At 32.4% G+C, this 15,583-nt stretch overlaps 3 protein-coding genes across 3 annotated transcripts; 1 reads left to right on the forward strand and 2 right to left on the reverse strand.

The window, feature by feature from the left end:
* Window positions 1-582: 582 nt before the first annotated feature.
* On the forward strand, window positions 583-3,203 carry LOC103489378 (nudix hydrolase 26, chloroplastic). The gene is made up of 6 exons (XM_008448526.3): window positions 583-831; window positions 929-979; window positions 1,300-1,392; window positions 2,087-2,181; window positions 2,549-2,663; window positions 2,852-3,203. Exons 1-6 carry the CDS (start codon window positions 667-669, stop codon window positions 2,915-2,917), a joined length of 585 nt encoding a protein of 194 aa, XP_008446748.2. The 5' UTR covers window positions 583-666; the 3' UTR covers window positions 2,918-3,203.
* A 991-nt stretch (window positions 3,204-4,194) lies between these two features.
* LOC103489373 (uncharacterized) lies at window positions 4,195-5,987 on the reverse strand. Its single transcript, XM_008448521.3, has one exon. It carries the CDS (start codon window positions 5,830-5,832, stop codon window positions 4,384-4,386), a length of 1,449 nt encoding a protein of 482 aa, XP_008446743.2. The 5' UTR covers window positions 5,833-5,987; the 3' UTR covers window positions 4,195-4,383.
* A 681-nt stretch (window positions 5,988-6,668) lies between these two features.
* On the reverse strand, window positions 6,669-13,148 carry LOC103489372 (uricase-2). The gene is made up of 8 exons (XM_008448520.3): window positions 12,777-13,148; window positions 11,871-11,963; window positions 10,615-10,690; window positions 9,789-9,898; window positions 8,698-8,789; window positions 8,422-8,595; window positions 8,201-8,294; window positions 6,669-7,010 (listed from the first exon to the last, which is right to left on the reverse strand). The coding sequence occupies exons 1-8, from the start codon at window positions 12,993-12,995 to the stop codon at window positions 6,927-6,929; spliced, it is 942 nt and encodes a 313-aa protein (XP_008446742.2). The 5' UTR covers window positions 12,996-13,148; the 3' UTR covers window positions 6,669-6,926.
* Between the last annotated feature and the right edge of the window lie 2,435 nt (window positions 13,149-15,583).

The following is a 15,583-nucleotide window of genomic DNA, read 5'->3' on the forward strand; positions in this document are numbered from 1 at the left end:
AAAAAAGTTTTGAATATAATTATCACTTTTTTTTTTTTGGTCCTATAATATTTTTAACTACAAATTTAAGCTTTCAAAATATAATTTTGTGTGTAATTATTAAAAAAATAACTTGTAAGATAAAACTATGAGAGGTATCAATTTCGATCTTACATTTATGTTTGGTTGAATTAGAAAGAAGTTTACTAATTATCTAAATAAATAGTTCATAAACTAATTAATTCCAATACATATCAAGTTGGAAGTTACACTTTATCTTCGAGAGATTGGTATACATATGATTATGTGTTCGTTTAGATTTAAGTATATATTAATATTTTTATTTTACTTATAAATACTTATTTAGTTATTAGAAATCAATCCAAACACGTTAATACATATAAATATGAGATTTTTTTTTTTATCGGATTTGTGTATGGATATATAACACTTAATTATCTTTAAACCATCACTAAAATATAAAACAAAACTCATTGTTAAGCATGTTAGGTGTTTTGGTTTGTCTTTTGTGACTAAACTCTATGTCTTAGTTTATACTCTCAACATTAGCCTTTGGTTTGATTAATTAAATGTGACTAAGCTCAATAAAAAAAAGAAATGAAAATAAAATACTGCGGGAGAGAATAATAAATAAAGCGCGAAGCGTTGGATGAACGCTCCAAAGAAATGGCCTTAAACCGATATGTCGTTTTTAGTCATTCACTTTTTCACTATCGTCGTCCTCCTCCATTTTTCTCATCTGCTCTGCGTTCGACCTCCTCGTCCATGGAAGCTCCTCCCGCAGGATACCGCAAAAACGTTGGTATTTGCCTCATCAATCCGTCTAAAAAGGTCATTCTCGAAATCTCTCTCTTTATGAATTCCTACATCTTCGCTCATCTCTACAAGTGTTCATCCATGCGCGTCGTTCCTATATCGGTATTTGCAGATTTTTGCTGCCTCAAGGTTGGATATACCAGATGCCTGGCAAATGCCTCAGGTAATTCGATGATTTTTTTCTTCTTTTGCTTCTAGGTTGTGATTGTTTTTTTTTTTTATCCGGAAGTTCGATGTACAAGCAGCATATTTTTAGCTCTGAATAATGAATTGCTACTTGCTCTAGGGCTTCATTGTTCAATTTTCGCATACTAGGCTTTATGAAGAGTTTATTCGATCAGATGTATTAACTAAGTCTGAAATTATAGCATTGAAGCATAATTAAGTGGCAAGGATATGATGTATAATCATCTTCGTTTTTTTTTTTTAGTGTTTTATATGTTTTAGCTATTACGAGTTGTTTTTGTCGTGTTGTGTTCATAGGGCGGCGTGGACGAGGGTGAAGATCCAAGAAGTGCAGCCATTAGAGAACTTAGAGAAGAAACAGGAGTCAAATCCGCAGACATTATTGCTGAAGTACTATTTCATTGATGCATTCGGTTGTCTTCGCTTGAATATGCATATTCTTCTCTTAAGTGTTCATGAATCAAGTGCTTTTCGTCCTCGTTAAAACTGAAGAAAGTCTATTTTAGGAGTATAGATACTAGATTTTTGCTGTTCAAATGAATTAGATCTCGACAGCATCCAGTTTCTATTGCAGTTAATATGATGGTACGAAAGGAAGTTCACAACTGATCATCACTTTATCGACTGAGGTCTTTGGGTTAGTTTAGAGTGTATTTGATGCTTTTCTTGTTCTTCAACTTTACCATCAAATTTCTAACCATCAATTTTTAAAAATGAGTTTGAAACATGACTCAATTTCTGTGCCAACCCGTAACCCATATGTGGTCATAATTTTCTTTAACCTCTGGAGATGGAGGAAGAATATTCTGAACTTTACCAGTAATCTCCCCAGCCCATTGACTTGGTATTTAAAATTCTTCTACCAATTGGCATGTTTCTTTTATGACCCTCTGCAGTATGATTGCTGCACTATAGGTTATGCTGTATTAGTACTTTTAATATGCATATTGTGTACGTTACTAAAATTGTGAATTCCCCTTATATCTTGCTTCTTTCATTTGGGAGTTTCTCCTAAGTAAAAGCCTGTGTTTATCTTATGTGGACACATCAATGAAATATCTTGAATATTGGTTTCTTAAAGTAGGTACCTTATTGGGTGACTTATGACTTCCCACCACAAGTTCGTGAAAAACTTAGGCAACAGTGGGGTTCTGACTGGAAGGGTCAAGCACAGAAGTGGTGAGTTCTATTTTTTATGCAAGCAGTTCTAATTTCTTTCATATTCTTTAGAGCTAAATCTCACTTGACGTATACTGTTTTACATAGTTATTAATACCTCAATGCTGATCGTTTTTGGAAAACAAGGGTAAAAACCTTTGTGCTAAAATTCTGTTTCCTTATTAACTGGAGGCTGGAAAACCGTGCATTATACCAAAGTTACTCAGATCGGGGAGCAAAGCTATGAATTTTTTGTGCGGGGTCTTAGAAATCATACAAGGGCAAAGACCACTTAGACATTCATTTCCTAACGATATGTGTATTTACTGTTAGTTTTCTATTCTATCTGCTGTTCTTATATCACGTTCAAATGTTTGTAAAAAATTAGGTTTCTGCTGAAGCTGACGGGAAGTGATGAAGAGATCAATCTTCTAGGTGATGGGACCGAGAAAGCCGAGTTTGGCGAATGGTCATGGATGTCACCTGAAGAAGTAGTAGAACGTGTGAGTAGACCACCATTACCCTTCTTTATTTAATTCAACAATTGTAAGGTGGGATCGAACCATATTTAATACCTTATCAAATTGACAAACCGTCGTTTAACTGTTTAACTCATCGCCAATCAAATTAAGCAGAGACACTTGGAAAAACAATATGGGTATACAACTTACATTTACCCTCTATCATGCAGGCTGTAGATTTCAAGAAACCTGTATACAAGGACGTGCTAACGGTATTCAAACCCCATCTCGACTGACATTGTTCTGTTTCATAAACATTTATTCTCGTCCCTTTCAATAATGTTGGTTTTACTTGTCCAATGAACTAAATATTTATATACAAGGAAGCCATGTCGAGCTGCGGCGATATATCAAACCAGCTCGATTGGTGGAATTAGTTTTCTTACATGATGGTTAGTTATAGGATCCTTTTTTCCCCTCCCTCTCTCTCTCTCTTTGGAACAAGACTATTGGAAATAAGTTTCATGCTTCATTTTATAGCAAAAAGCTCTCATGTTTGAGAATAAACGATACTTTCTTGAATGGGAACAAGACTTTAGCTAGGATGTGATCGAGCATGATTCAAGCCGTTTTCTTTTTCTTTTCGGGATTTGAGAACTCCTCCGTGACTTTGATACCAATTGATGAGGGCAATAGACGTTTCACATATTTGATAACTCTCGTGTGAGAACTACCAATTGTCTACTAGTATTTAGGCCATAGTTATATACATTTCTTTTTGGAAAAAAGTTGTCCTCTCCCTATAATGTTTGGTTGTGCGCATTGCCACAAGTTTAAGAGCATATTGTTGAGGTACAAGTTTAAGAGCATACGGTATTTTGAGCCAAAACGAGCGTAGTTTGATAGCCTACAACATTATTTTTAACTTCAAAGGTGGAGGCTCAATTTTCTTTAAAAAAGTATGTATTTTGACAAAAGACTCCTACTAGAAGTACATTATATAGAATAATAGAAAGATGAACCAAATGCTTGGATTTATTTATTTATTATTGTTGAGAGATTGTTTAAAGAAATGTCATTTTATCATCAGAAATTTGGGAATCTAAATCAGGGAGACCTATGATACTCATTTAAAGAGTGAAGGCTCATATTGTGAACAATGAAACATTATAACGCTGCATTCCCAAACGTTTAACAAAGTGTTTTTATTGACAGTAAAAAATGGGGTAAATTGTTAGTTAAAGATAAGGTTTAAAATGTTGATGGACGATGTAAATATTCACGTCTTAATTTTACAAAATTTTCAAAAAAATTCTAAATTAGTAAGTATAAAAATATGAGAAATTATAAAAAATAGAACCACAAATTAATTTTTCTATTTTTGAAAATTTTTTCAATAAATATTATATTATGGTATTTTAAAAAAAAAAATTGACAAATTTTTTTGAACTTTATAGTAAACATAATCTGTTTATTTAATGTATTTTGTGATTTTTCTACAATATAGTTAAAATATTGATTCACTTAACGTATTGATGTCAAACCTGTGAAAATGTGAAATTATCGATGGCAATTTAAGACTATGACTAAAGCCTCCATTTAGTACTAATAATTTTCACTATTACAAAAACTGACTAATTTCATTTGCAACACTTAGCAATTCTTTTTTCTTTTTAAGAAAAAAAAATCCAAGATGATAAACAGAACATAACACAAACAGGAGAAATGGAATCTTGGTTATTATAAACAAATATGATAAATATCATCTCTTCTCGTGAAATATATTTTCTATCTGACGATGAACAATATCGGCAACAATGTCGGGCGAGAATCGATTGATCATGTCCTCCCTTGCCCTTCTTCCTTTATCCTTAGCTTCCTCAACATTAATCGTCACTTCCCTCATTAGAACTTGAAGCTTACTGATGGATGGTTCCGCCCACATATGCCCTTTGAATGGCTCTTCCTTCACTTCACTCATTCTCTCAACCGGCAAGGGATAGCTATTCTCATCTGTCAAAAACTCCGTTGGTCCCGACCAGTTGGTCGCGATCACTGGCAACGACATCGCCATTGCTTCAACGAGTGGCCTTCCCCATCCTTCTCCTCTTGATGGAAGTACAAATGCATCAGCAGCCTTGTAAACTCTAGGCAAATCAGTTTGAGGTATATGAATATCAACCACATAAACAGGAGCCCACCCAGAAAGTGGCATTTGTAAGTCAGAATTTTCTACAAAATCCAAAATCTTATTCCCAAAATCACTTTCAGTATGGTAAGGATTTGTCAATAAAAACAAACCCACTTCATCTTTCTTAGAGAATTCTTTCAAATAAGCTTCCAATAACAAATCCCAACCTTTCCTAAATTCCCATTTAAAGATACTTAGAAACACAAATCTCTTCTTCTCTACTAACCTTACTTCTTCAAAGTTATTGCCTCCTAAAACTAATGTTCCTACAGATTCAAGACTAAATGGTTTGTATTTCAATGGATCAAAGAAATTAACATCAACAGGTTGAACAACTTTCACAATCTTAGAAGGATCAACCCCACTTTCCACAAATGTAGAGACATGAAATTCAGAAGGAACCCAAACATAATCCATTACATTACATCGATTCACATGTTCTTGAGTTACCCTATCAGTTTCAAACATTGTTCTACCAATCACTGACTTGAACTTTCGATAAGCACCTGGTGGGCAAGGCAAAGTTTCAAACAATGGAGGATTCCAAGCACCAGGTTCACTGTGACAAATCACAACAGTTTCATTCATTCTACATCTTGTTCTATGAAGTTCAATAGCCAAATTCCTTACAGATTCCGGTAAGCCTTCCCAAAAGTCGACCGATTCTAGATCACCATGTTGACGAATGACCAAACGAAATCCAGGGTTTGTTATATGATGACGAAGAGCTAAAATGTAGGACCAAGCTTCTGAACTGTACCCACCACCAGAAAGAAATGGGGCCATCCAAAGAACACATAATGGATTAAGACCCGGGGGTTGGTTAGAAGTTTTTAGAAGATTGGTGAGTTTTGAGGATTGGGATTTGTAGAAATTTGTTTTGGGGAAAGCGAAGAAGGAAATTGCTAGAAGGAGAATGAGAATGGATGAGAAGTGGATCGGAGAAAGGTGGCATTTGAAACGGTGAGGTTGGTTGGGATTGGGAAATGGGTGATCGTTGGGGCGGTGATCAGCATCCATGGCGGCGGTGGATTTGGGGAACCATGTGGTTCTCGGATTAAGCGAAAGTAGATTTCTTCAATTATGGCGATGGGGCGAAGAGGAATTTATGACGAATCTCACTTCCTTTTATTGAGTGAAAGATTATTCAATGAGCAAAGAATGTTCTAAATCTTGAAATCATTTAGTAATACAGTAAAAACTAACTATTTAGAGAAAGAAAAACTAACAAAATTTCATTACAAATTGAATGATATAGAGACCAAATTTTGACCTAATATAAATTTAAGAAAAAGTATACAGGGCTATTGTACATTGTTAAAAATATTTTATAAAATATAACAAAATTTTATCCATTATCTATGAATTAAGCTTAATTCATAATTTTATTGAATTATTTATACATTATTTTGTTTAGAAACACTAATTTGTAATTAATTTAGAACTTTGAGCTACTTAAAACTGAATTCACAGTAAATATCTTATAGATTTAGCTCTTTGCATTTGAACCAGATTTCTAATCAAATCGTTATCGAACCGATTATAATCTAGTATTCAACAAACCTTGACGGTTGAGTAAAAGTTGGTATGTTTAATTCTTTGATTTTCTTTTTCTTTTTTGAAATTTGCCAATTTGAAATTTTCTCACCAACACCAACAAACCCCTCTCTTTCTTCGACCAGTCGACCTCGGTTCAGACGGTTCGATTTTTCAGTCTACCATGTTCTATCCCTAATTAATACACTAGCTTTGCCCTTTGTGAAACTATAAATAATTTTTCAGTCTACCATGATTATTTATGTAACTACAAGGTAATAAATATAGAATATAGAAGAAAAAACAAGTTTCCTTTGGGATAGAAGAAAAAGTTTTATCATTAGTGTACACATTACACAAAACAGAATATCCATAATGTAACAACCTGATCATGACCATGATCAACATTTAAATTTAAATAAACATTTTTATGTTTTTTTTTTCACGTAATGATTTTAATCTACAAGCAGGAAAGTTTATATTGAGAGATATAACTCATTTTTATTTTTTCTACAAAGGGAAAAGGCACAACAACCTGGGAAAAAAAAAAAGAAGAAGGCAGAGAAGGCTTAATTTCCTCATAGCTTTGAAGTGAAGCGGCTCAAGGAAGCTTCAATTGATCCATGTGGTTCATCTGTTGGCAGATACACATCATCCTCAAACTGCAAAACAAAACATCACCACCATTTTCATTTCTTTAACAATACAAAAACCAATATCAATGTCTCGTAAAATGCTAAGAAGCACGGACAGTTTCATGCTCCATCACTTGTTGTCCAAGTATTTGACCAGACAGCAACTCTGTTCGTGTCGTGCTTCTTAGGTTAGAAGACTACTCAGAGTAACAATATATTTATCCTAATTCTGTGGCATAGTGCAAATGACCAAGTTAGGAATATTACTGTGGTGTTAGTAAGGTAATTAGCTGAGAAGTTAGCGTATTCGGTTATAAATAGAAAGGGAGCAGGAGGGAAGAGGGAATTGTTGAGTGACTGAGGCTTGGGTTAAGTTGCTCAAGAGGGGACAGGAGGTTCCAAGTGTCTACAAAATTAGTTATCTCATACTTCTTTATCGTTTATATTTCAATATGTTAACATATGAGATCAATAGTTTGTTTATATTTCAATATGTTAACATATGAGATCAATGGTTTGTTTATCCTATTTGTAATGGCTGAACTTATAAGCCTCGGCTGATTTTGATGTTATGTTTTAAGGAAATGATAAGAGACCGATAAGGGGGTATCAACCTAGTTGATATGTTTGGGTGTGTCTGCTGCTCCTAGTTATGCTTTATGCTTTACGCTCTTTGTATAATCCTCATGTACTTAAAACATTAGTCTCTTTCATTTTACATCTATATGAACAGACTTGTTTCCTTTTAAAAAAAAAATGTAAGCATATGAGATTGTTTCATGACAAGTTCACTATATATAATTGAAACTGACAGCTGCGATTTCAACCAACCTAGTAGCAAGATTTATCACATTAAAAGGATTGTGGTTTAATGATGAAATTTTATGTTCTAGTCTTAATTCTAATGAGGAACTGATGGCCGGGAAACAACAAAAACGAGGCAAATGGAAGAATTTGAAAATTCTGGAGCAAAATAAGAATGAAATGTAATCAAAAGTTAATAGAACAATTTTCACTATCTCTAGAGATGATGCAAGAATATGCTTCTTTGAGGAAATAAAGTAACACATGATTAAAAAAAAAACTGAATTGGGAACACTCTAATACTGACAATTAAGATAGCAAGAACCAAACAGAACTTATTAGAGTCCGCAAGCAGAGTTGTAAAGAGATTACCATCGAAAAGGAAAAGGTAACCTTTGTAAGGAGATTCCTACCTTAACGATACTCTGATTATCTTTAGTTGATATGTTGACAGGTAAGAAGTGGAGATTTGGCATTTTCAGCTTCACTGATGATATAACTTGGAACCTAAAATATTGAAAATCCAAAAGTTGTTTTCAGAGAAATTAAAACCTACAAACAGGGAGTTAAAAAAATCTGTGGAATTCAGTGTGATTGTGCATTCACGTGCAAGTGGGAGGAATGAGAGAAGGACCTGCTGAGGACATTCTTTGCCATTTCATAAAGAGTGTATTGCACAGATGGGCTATAAACTCCCTCTTTTGGAGGACCAAAGAAGGTGTCAACTAATACTTTTTTCACGTCAAGGTATGTTTCTGTGAAGTAACCCTGGTTTTTGGGGATACCATAGAGAGATTCAAACGAATACCTGCATCAAAGTATAAAAAGTTTGATTGTGAAACCAGAATAGCTAGAAGCTTTGTGAGATGTATAAGTTCTCAGTCAAAAGTCCAATCGATAGAAAATATACCTCCATGAAGCAGATACTTCGGTGGCTAATATCCTCTCTCGTGTCTCAGGAAGAGCTGTGTACTTATCCCTGTGAAATCGCTCAAAACCCGACTGCTTGCACGATGTAGTTTAGAGAAAGAATCAGGAGAAACATAATATATCTAAACCGCATCTACAAGTATTAAGTTTCTTTAAATTTTCATCTGCTATGCATTCTACCAGTTGATCAAATGCCAACTCTTCATTAGAAGATGTTACCCCAGGATACACCATCCTCCTTAAGTTATCAATTTGGTATCATTTGGTTTTGGTGTTTAAAACTAGGATTGTTTTCTCACAATTTCTTAGTCATGGTTTTCATGTCAAATTCTAGAAACAAAAACAAGTGTTCGAAAACTATTTCTTTAGTTTTCAAATTGTTGATATATCTCAAATTATTTGCTCATATTGCCTGAATGCAAGGACAATTTCTAACTATATATGGACACTACTGAGTGCCCTTGGACAATTTCAGGGTACTTCTCCTTAAGCTTGATTAGATTAGAATATGAAGGGTGGGGTTCAGGATTCGAATTGTTTAATGCTGATCAAGAACAAAGATAAATGATTCAAAACAATTGTTCAAATTAGGTAGACGATGCTGAAGTGGCTTCGTTGACTAATGGAGAAAATAAAATAGTTTCAATATTATAAATAGATGAGGCCAGATCCAAATAAGAAAAGTGTTAGACAAGGCCTAGTCCAAACAAAATCCCAATTTCTAGAAGTATCAACTGTTAAGTATTAAAATATTCTACATGAATTATTTTTAGGAGATGTTCAAAGTATATCGAGTTAGAATATATGAGAAAAAGGTGTCATTATAAAGAATAGTCCAGAAAGACATTTGTGGCCACTAGATAATGAATGCATTGACAAAATGAGAAAGGTTTAAATACGCATAGCATAGAAACAGTGTGGAGATCTTTTTATATTTAGCATCGACAAAAACATAAATAGTTCATGAAATGGATTTTGAATGTGTATTAAAAAGAGAATCTTAAATGAACAGTAGGTTGTACAATTAAGTCCTTGAGTTCAAAAACTATGTATATAAAAGAGTAGACTTACTTGAGTTGTCTTCAGCAAAGACAGTCCTTCAATACCAGAGCTCACTTGTAAAACACCTGACTTCTTAGATATCACCTCTGTTGTGTGCTTTCCAGATCCAAGTTTGAAGCCTTCGATCGAAAGTTCAAATTAAAGAAGAAAATAAGGATAAAAATAAGAACTCGGGAGACAAGTGGCTATTATCTAGATTCGGAAAAAATACCCACATGCCCAATTCTATTACGTTAAAATAGATACATGGTTTACCAAAAATATGTGCATTAAAGCAAGAGATGTACAGAAAAGTTGACTGGAATAAGCCTTCTGCTCCACAAACAAAAGTCTAAGATACAAAATTTCAAGTCTAAGTGATTTCTTATTCTAGGTACGTAGTAAAAAATTTAGAACTGAAAGACCAAAGAGAACAGATGTTAAGAATTTTGCACACACTGTAAAACCTAAAAGATAGGGTTGTGTATGTTAAAATTTGTTGATATCCCTCTACTCAATTTATCTTTAGTTATGCTGCACATAAAATTTTCACCCTATTAAAAAAATTTCTTGCGTTGACTTTAACACCAGAAGACTCTCGCCAAGGATCCAAATCCTTTTTATCATCACGAGAGGCGCAAGAGAAGAACTCACTTGAGAAGGGTTTCAAGAAATAAAGTTAAACAAAATTCACAATCATTTAAACCCCTTTTGAGTTATTTAAACTAAATATTTTGACATTGAAAAGGTTGAATATAATGATAAAAGTCAATTCTCAGAAAAGAGGTTTCTAAAGTTCGTCTATAAGAACTCAGAATAATTTACTGGTCAGCCTTTCCAAAAATGAACAGCTAACCATGGTTGTGTGGTTGACCATTGACAGATACACGCTCCCATGACTTTTCTGCAATCTTCACTATCGCAGTAGTAACCTACAAAATTAGTTACACATATTGGAGAACATCTTTGGAGTTATTAACTTTCAGCACCAAGTAATAAGAAAGAGATCCCAAAAGTGTGCATCGTGTACAATGAGGAGGAAAAGGGATTAGAGCAGAAGATTCCGAAAGATAATAAGTTTGAAGGAAGCAGGAAATTCTTTTGTGAAAGTTAGTGGTATGTAGGTGTTTACTCTATCCTGGCAATATGCAATTAATTCAGTGGACTGATAATTAATCAGTACTGCATGCATCTGGAAAACATCTCAATGGCATATAGATGTGGAGGAAAAATAAAATGCTATGGTCATATCGGTGCATGTTTGTAATATTAAAATATATAGTCTAAAGAGATCTAGAATAGCAGACTGACAAATCTTTTTGTTTTTACTTTTTTTCATTTACCACTTGAAGAACAAGGTTTTTGATTCAGAAAGAAGGTAGGTAATCCACCAAAAAGACCCCTCAAATTATGCAGAAAATGCATCACTAACTGTAGGAGCTTGATGACACAACAGTTCAATGACTTGATTTTTCTATAGGGCTAAAAGTTAACTAGTTTAAATTGAAAATACAATGGTTCCACTTGAACAGCAAAATTTTGTCATCTATGGCGTAGCAAGTAAAAACAAATACAATGAGTTCCGCAATGGATTATTAAGTGATGTACTGCACGAGAATAAAATAGTGGAAGCTTTCTTTTCCTTCTTAAATTGTAGTTGCAAGAAGAGATATACTACACTGCAGGCACAAGCGGAGTTAGTTTCAATGAGCAAAGTAACATAACTTTAATATTGAAGGGTATGGATCTTGCAACCTCCGAAAAAACATTCGAGTGTTAAGTCCTAGAAGTGGTTAGATGATCATGCAAGTGTTTGAAATGGAGATAACTCGTACTTTTAATTCATACCAGGCCCATATAGTGGGTGGTGGATAGGGAGCGGGCGAGAAGTTATTTGGGTTGATGCAATGTGAGTATACTGATCAGTAGATAAAAGTCAAGCACATTAATACAGATACTATGTTCACTTTACACCAATTAAAACTCGCACCAAATCACAACCCCTGATTTACCACAAATCCAACCTACAACTTCACCAAGTCCCGACCTGCATAGGCGTCAACATACTGACCCATACAGCATTAAGAATACAAGTTTAAACAAGCGGTTTACCTGATTGTAATATGACGTGAAGTGCTTGGCAAGAAGAATTGCAAAATCTTCCACTGAAGTTTGGTCAGAACATTCCTTGGCTTTTGCATATACCTGAAGAAATAAAATCCATTGACTTTTAACATTAAAGGGAGTAACAGTATCAAAATATAAAACTGTAACAAAAGGAAACAAAAGTGGAAGAACCAAAAAATGCAAATATGATCTGCTATGATTAAGACAAAAAAAAAAGGTAAGATAGTCCCTCGAACAAAATTTCCTTTCCACCCTGTTTCCTCATAACAAAGTTTTGACTTTTGGGGACGTTTGGGACAAGGAGTTGGTTATTATAGTCTTAAGTTAGGTTATTATAGTTGATTATAATAGTTCATACTTACGGTATAGATTATTTTAGTTTTAGTTATAATAGTATTCTTGACCCGAACAGCATCTAAAACAACTTTCCCATCTTTAACCCCCCGTCAAACTAATCCCTCTCTTTTTCTAATCCCTAACGTGAACTAATTTTGCGATTTGCCCTGTTTTCCAAGTTCAAGATCCAAACCGTGCCTCCAGAAATCTTCCACTGATTACCTGGGGAAAAAACAGATAAGAGCATAGCAGCAGAATCCTTTTCCATTAGATTAAAAACTTCCAGATCCTACGCGATTGGTCGAAGTTAAGCTATGAAAATATCGATATCCACATAAAAAGCTAGCAATGAACATGTTCTACCATTAAATAATACTAATGCAACTAATAACTCAACCAAACAGCCCAAGTCAATAAAACAAGCACAAAAAAAAAAAAAAAAAAATACTACTTTACACTTTACTTTTTCCTATTCCAACACTCACACAATCAGATTCACAAGAGTTGCAACAATCAAATCATCATGCAACAAACAGTATATTAGAAGACAATTACAGTGTTCTTCATAGTATCAGTTGCAACAATATCCGAATTATCATCGCTAACGTATGCAGCGACGCAATCTGAGAGAAGACTGATGCCAACGCTCCATTCAACGATAAAATGACGACCGCCTTTGGCCCGCCAAACCCGAGCCACTCGAACTCGTTCCTTACCGTGCCTCTGCTCGAAGTTCAAGCCGTTCACTACGACTACAGCGTCGTCTGGCGCCATGAATGTGGCCGTAGATCGGACTTTTGCGGTTGAAGAAGTTGAGTTGGCAATGATTTGCAAATGGTTTTTGTAGAAGAAAAGCGGTAGTGGTTTTCCGGTGAATAAAAGTTTATTATTTAAAAATTAAAATATAATCTATATATAATTTATATATTCGCCTAAAAATACAAACTTAGATATGGATAGACACTAACAAACTTCATATTTGTCTACTAAATACTAGTCAATATAAATTAATATAAATATATCGATATCAATAAAATTTAAAAATTTATTAAGCTTGTAAATATTTTTAAGAAACATTAATATTACGATTGCGATAAGAATTGAATAAAGTGTTATTTATTTCGAGAATAATTTAGTGGTACCCACATTTGAAATGGTGAATTATACTTGTAAATGGAATCTTTGTGATAATATATTTGTGGAATAAGTACCAATTTTCTGTAGTGATTTTCGAGAGAAATATTATATACCTTTTCATATGACATTTTTCTTTCTCCTTTTCAAATTTGGTACCTATAAAAGACAAGTGAAGATGCAAGTACTTTGGTAGGGTTTAAATTAAAAATAAATAAATAATTATTTTTGAAAAATAAGATTGAAAAATAATCCTTAAAATATTCAAAACCAAAATTTGAGAGAATATATTTTTAAGCCATTGTTTAAATTTTAAATTCATTCTAAATAAATTATTTAAAAGAAAATGTATTAACATTTTTTTTTATAGATAATTTAAATACACTTCTAAATTTATTAACTTAAATTTGTTTTTATCATTTTTCTTTAATTCAAGAAATTAAATAACATATGTTTAGTAGACCACCTAAGTTTTATCTTAAAAGACTGTATTTTATCACGTAGTTCAAAATGTGAAAACATTATATATATATAGGGAAGAAATATTTATCGATACAAAGTTGATGAAGTTAGCCATTTTTTAAATATTACAGATTTGTCCTTTCATCTTTTTCTCTTTCCTCTTCATTTTTTTCGTTGTCATTTGTTTCTATAGTCTTTATTCTTTTTCTCTTTTGATTTAGGTAACCAAACCATACAGTAGTCAAATTAAATGATCATATATAAATAATCTTAAAAAAAATAGTTTAAATTTGACTCGAACGATCGGTATAACCAAATTAAACGATGAAATTGAAAAATAAACCGTTTAGATTCACGATTCGGATCATTTTTGTATTTTCTATTGCGGGTCTTTTTTCCGATTTCAAAATTTTTCTATAAAGTGTATATATTTTACCACTTTATTATATTTTTTTTATAAGATCTTTTATATATATATATATATATATATATGTTTATGTTTTCATTATATTTAAATCGTTGATTTTAAATTTTAAAATAACTCTATATATACATATATATATGTTTTCATTATATTTAAATAGTTGATTTTAAATTTTAAAATACAGAGTTATATCAAATAAATTTAAAAATATTTAGAAATGTAAGTAATCAGTGAAAAATTATAAATATTTACTATGCCAAAAAATATATATATATATAAAAGTTGGGAAATTGAGATGTGAAATTCATGTTTGTAGTTTTAATTTAAAAAAACCAAAATATAAGTAAAAAAAAAGGGATTGTTAAATGAGACTTAAATTTTTGCATTCGATGAGTAATAAAAAATATATATATATATATATATCATAAAAACAAAAAATAAAAGTCTACAAATTGCGGTTAGATAAATGGATAAGATTCATAATACCCATAGTAATAACATAAAACCAACAGCGCCATCCATCCATTGTTATCATTAATAATCTAATTATCATGTAAATGTCTTTATTTTATTTTCTTCCCCTAACCATCTTTGTATATATTTAAAAAATAAATTACCTAAACTTTTCTGTTTCTTTTTTGTTGTCAGCTAAGCATCCAACTTGGACTAAATAAAGAGAAGAAAAATAAGTTAAGAGTAAGTTTAACTAACTTTGTTTGATATGACATCTTTCTTTAATTTAAATATAATTATTATGAAGGAAAATGAAAAAATATATTTTTTAAATATACAATGTTTTTATCTTGGTTTTCGTTCTAACTATTTGAATTCCTAATTGGATTTAAAAAGGTTAAACAAGTTTTTAAAAATTACACATTTTCTTAAACATGGCTTCGATTTTGAAAATAATGTATGATGTTCGTGTTTAGGATTAAAGTGGTTACATGCATTAAATCAGTGCATTGATTCTTCTAATTGTTATGTGATGTGCATTTGTAAAGGAAAACAATTGGTTGAATATATTCGAAGCCTACAATAGTTTAAAACTTTGATTAATGTGCCAAAGTTATCAACAAAACAAGAGTTAGTCCAAGATATAAACAAGTCAAAAGGTGTCGTTTCAAAAGAAATATCAAGTCAATGTTTTATATAGAAAAAAGAGTCATCTAAGAAAAATTAATATGTCAGTCAACAATCCAAATATTGACTAAGAAAATATCAACAAGCTTGATAGTCAATCTAGAAAAATCAATCAATGGTCGATATAAAAATATAAACAAGGGTGCTTTAGAACAAACGCTTAAATTTCTAAGTTAAGTATACGTCGTATATTTCAAAAAAA

The sequence above is a fragment of the Cucumis melo genome, chromosome 10, assembly GCF_025177605.1.
Source record: "Cucumis melo cultivar AY chromosome 10, USDA_Cmelo_AY_1.0, whole genome shotgun sequence".
Lineage (NCBI taxonomy): Eukaryota > Viridiplantae > Streptophyta > Magnoliopsida > Cucurbitales > Cucurbitaceae > Cucumis > Cucumis melo.

Bases quoted from the DNA above. Each gene is read 5' to 3' on its own strand.
- LOC103489378 (XM_008448526.3), top strand. From the start codon at position 667: ATGGCCTTAAACCGATATGTCGTTTTTAGTCATTCACTTTTTCACTAT. The intron at 832-928 runs GTCATTCTCGAA...CGGTATTTGCAG, and splicing joins TCATCAATCCGTCTAAAAAG to ATTTTTGCTGCCTCAAGGTT. The intron at 980-1,299 runs GTAATTCGATGA...TTGTGTTCATAG, and splicing joins ATGCCTGGCAAATGCCTCAG to GGCGGCGTGGACGAGGGTGA.
- LOC103489373 (XM_008448521.3), bottom strand. From the start codon at position 5,832: ATGGATGCTGATCACCGCCCCAACGATCACCCATTTCCCAATCCCAAC.
- LOC103489372 (XM_008448520.3), bottom strand. From the start codon at position 12,995: ATGGCGCCAGACGACGCTGTAGTCGTAGTGAACGGCTTGAACTTCGAG. The intron at 8,790-9,788 runs GTAAGTCTACTC...TCGTGCAAGCAG, and splicing joins CTTTGCTGAAGACAACTCAA to TCGGGTTTTGAGCGATTTCA. The intron at 8,596-8,697 runs GTATATTTTCTA...ACTTTGATGCAG, and splicing joins GAAGTATCTGCTTCATGGAG to GTATTCGTTTGAATCTCTCT.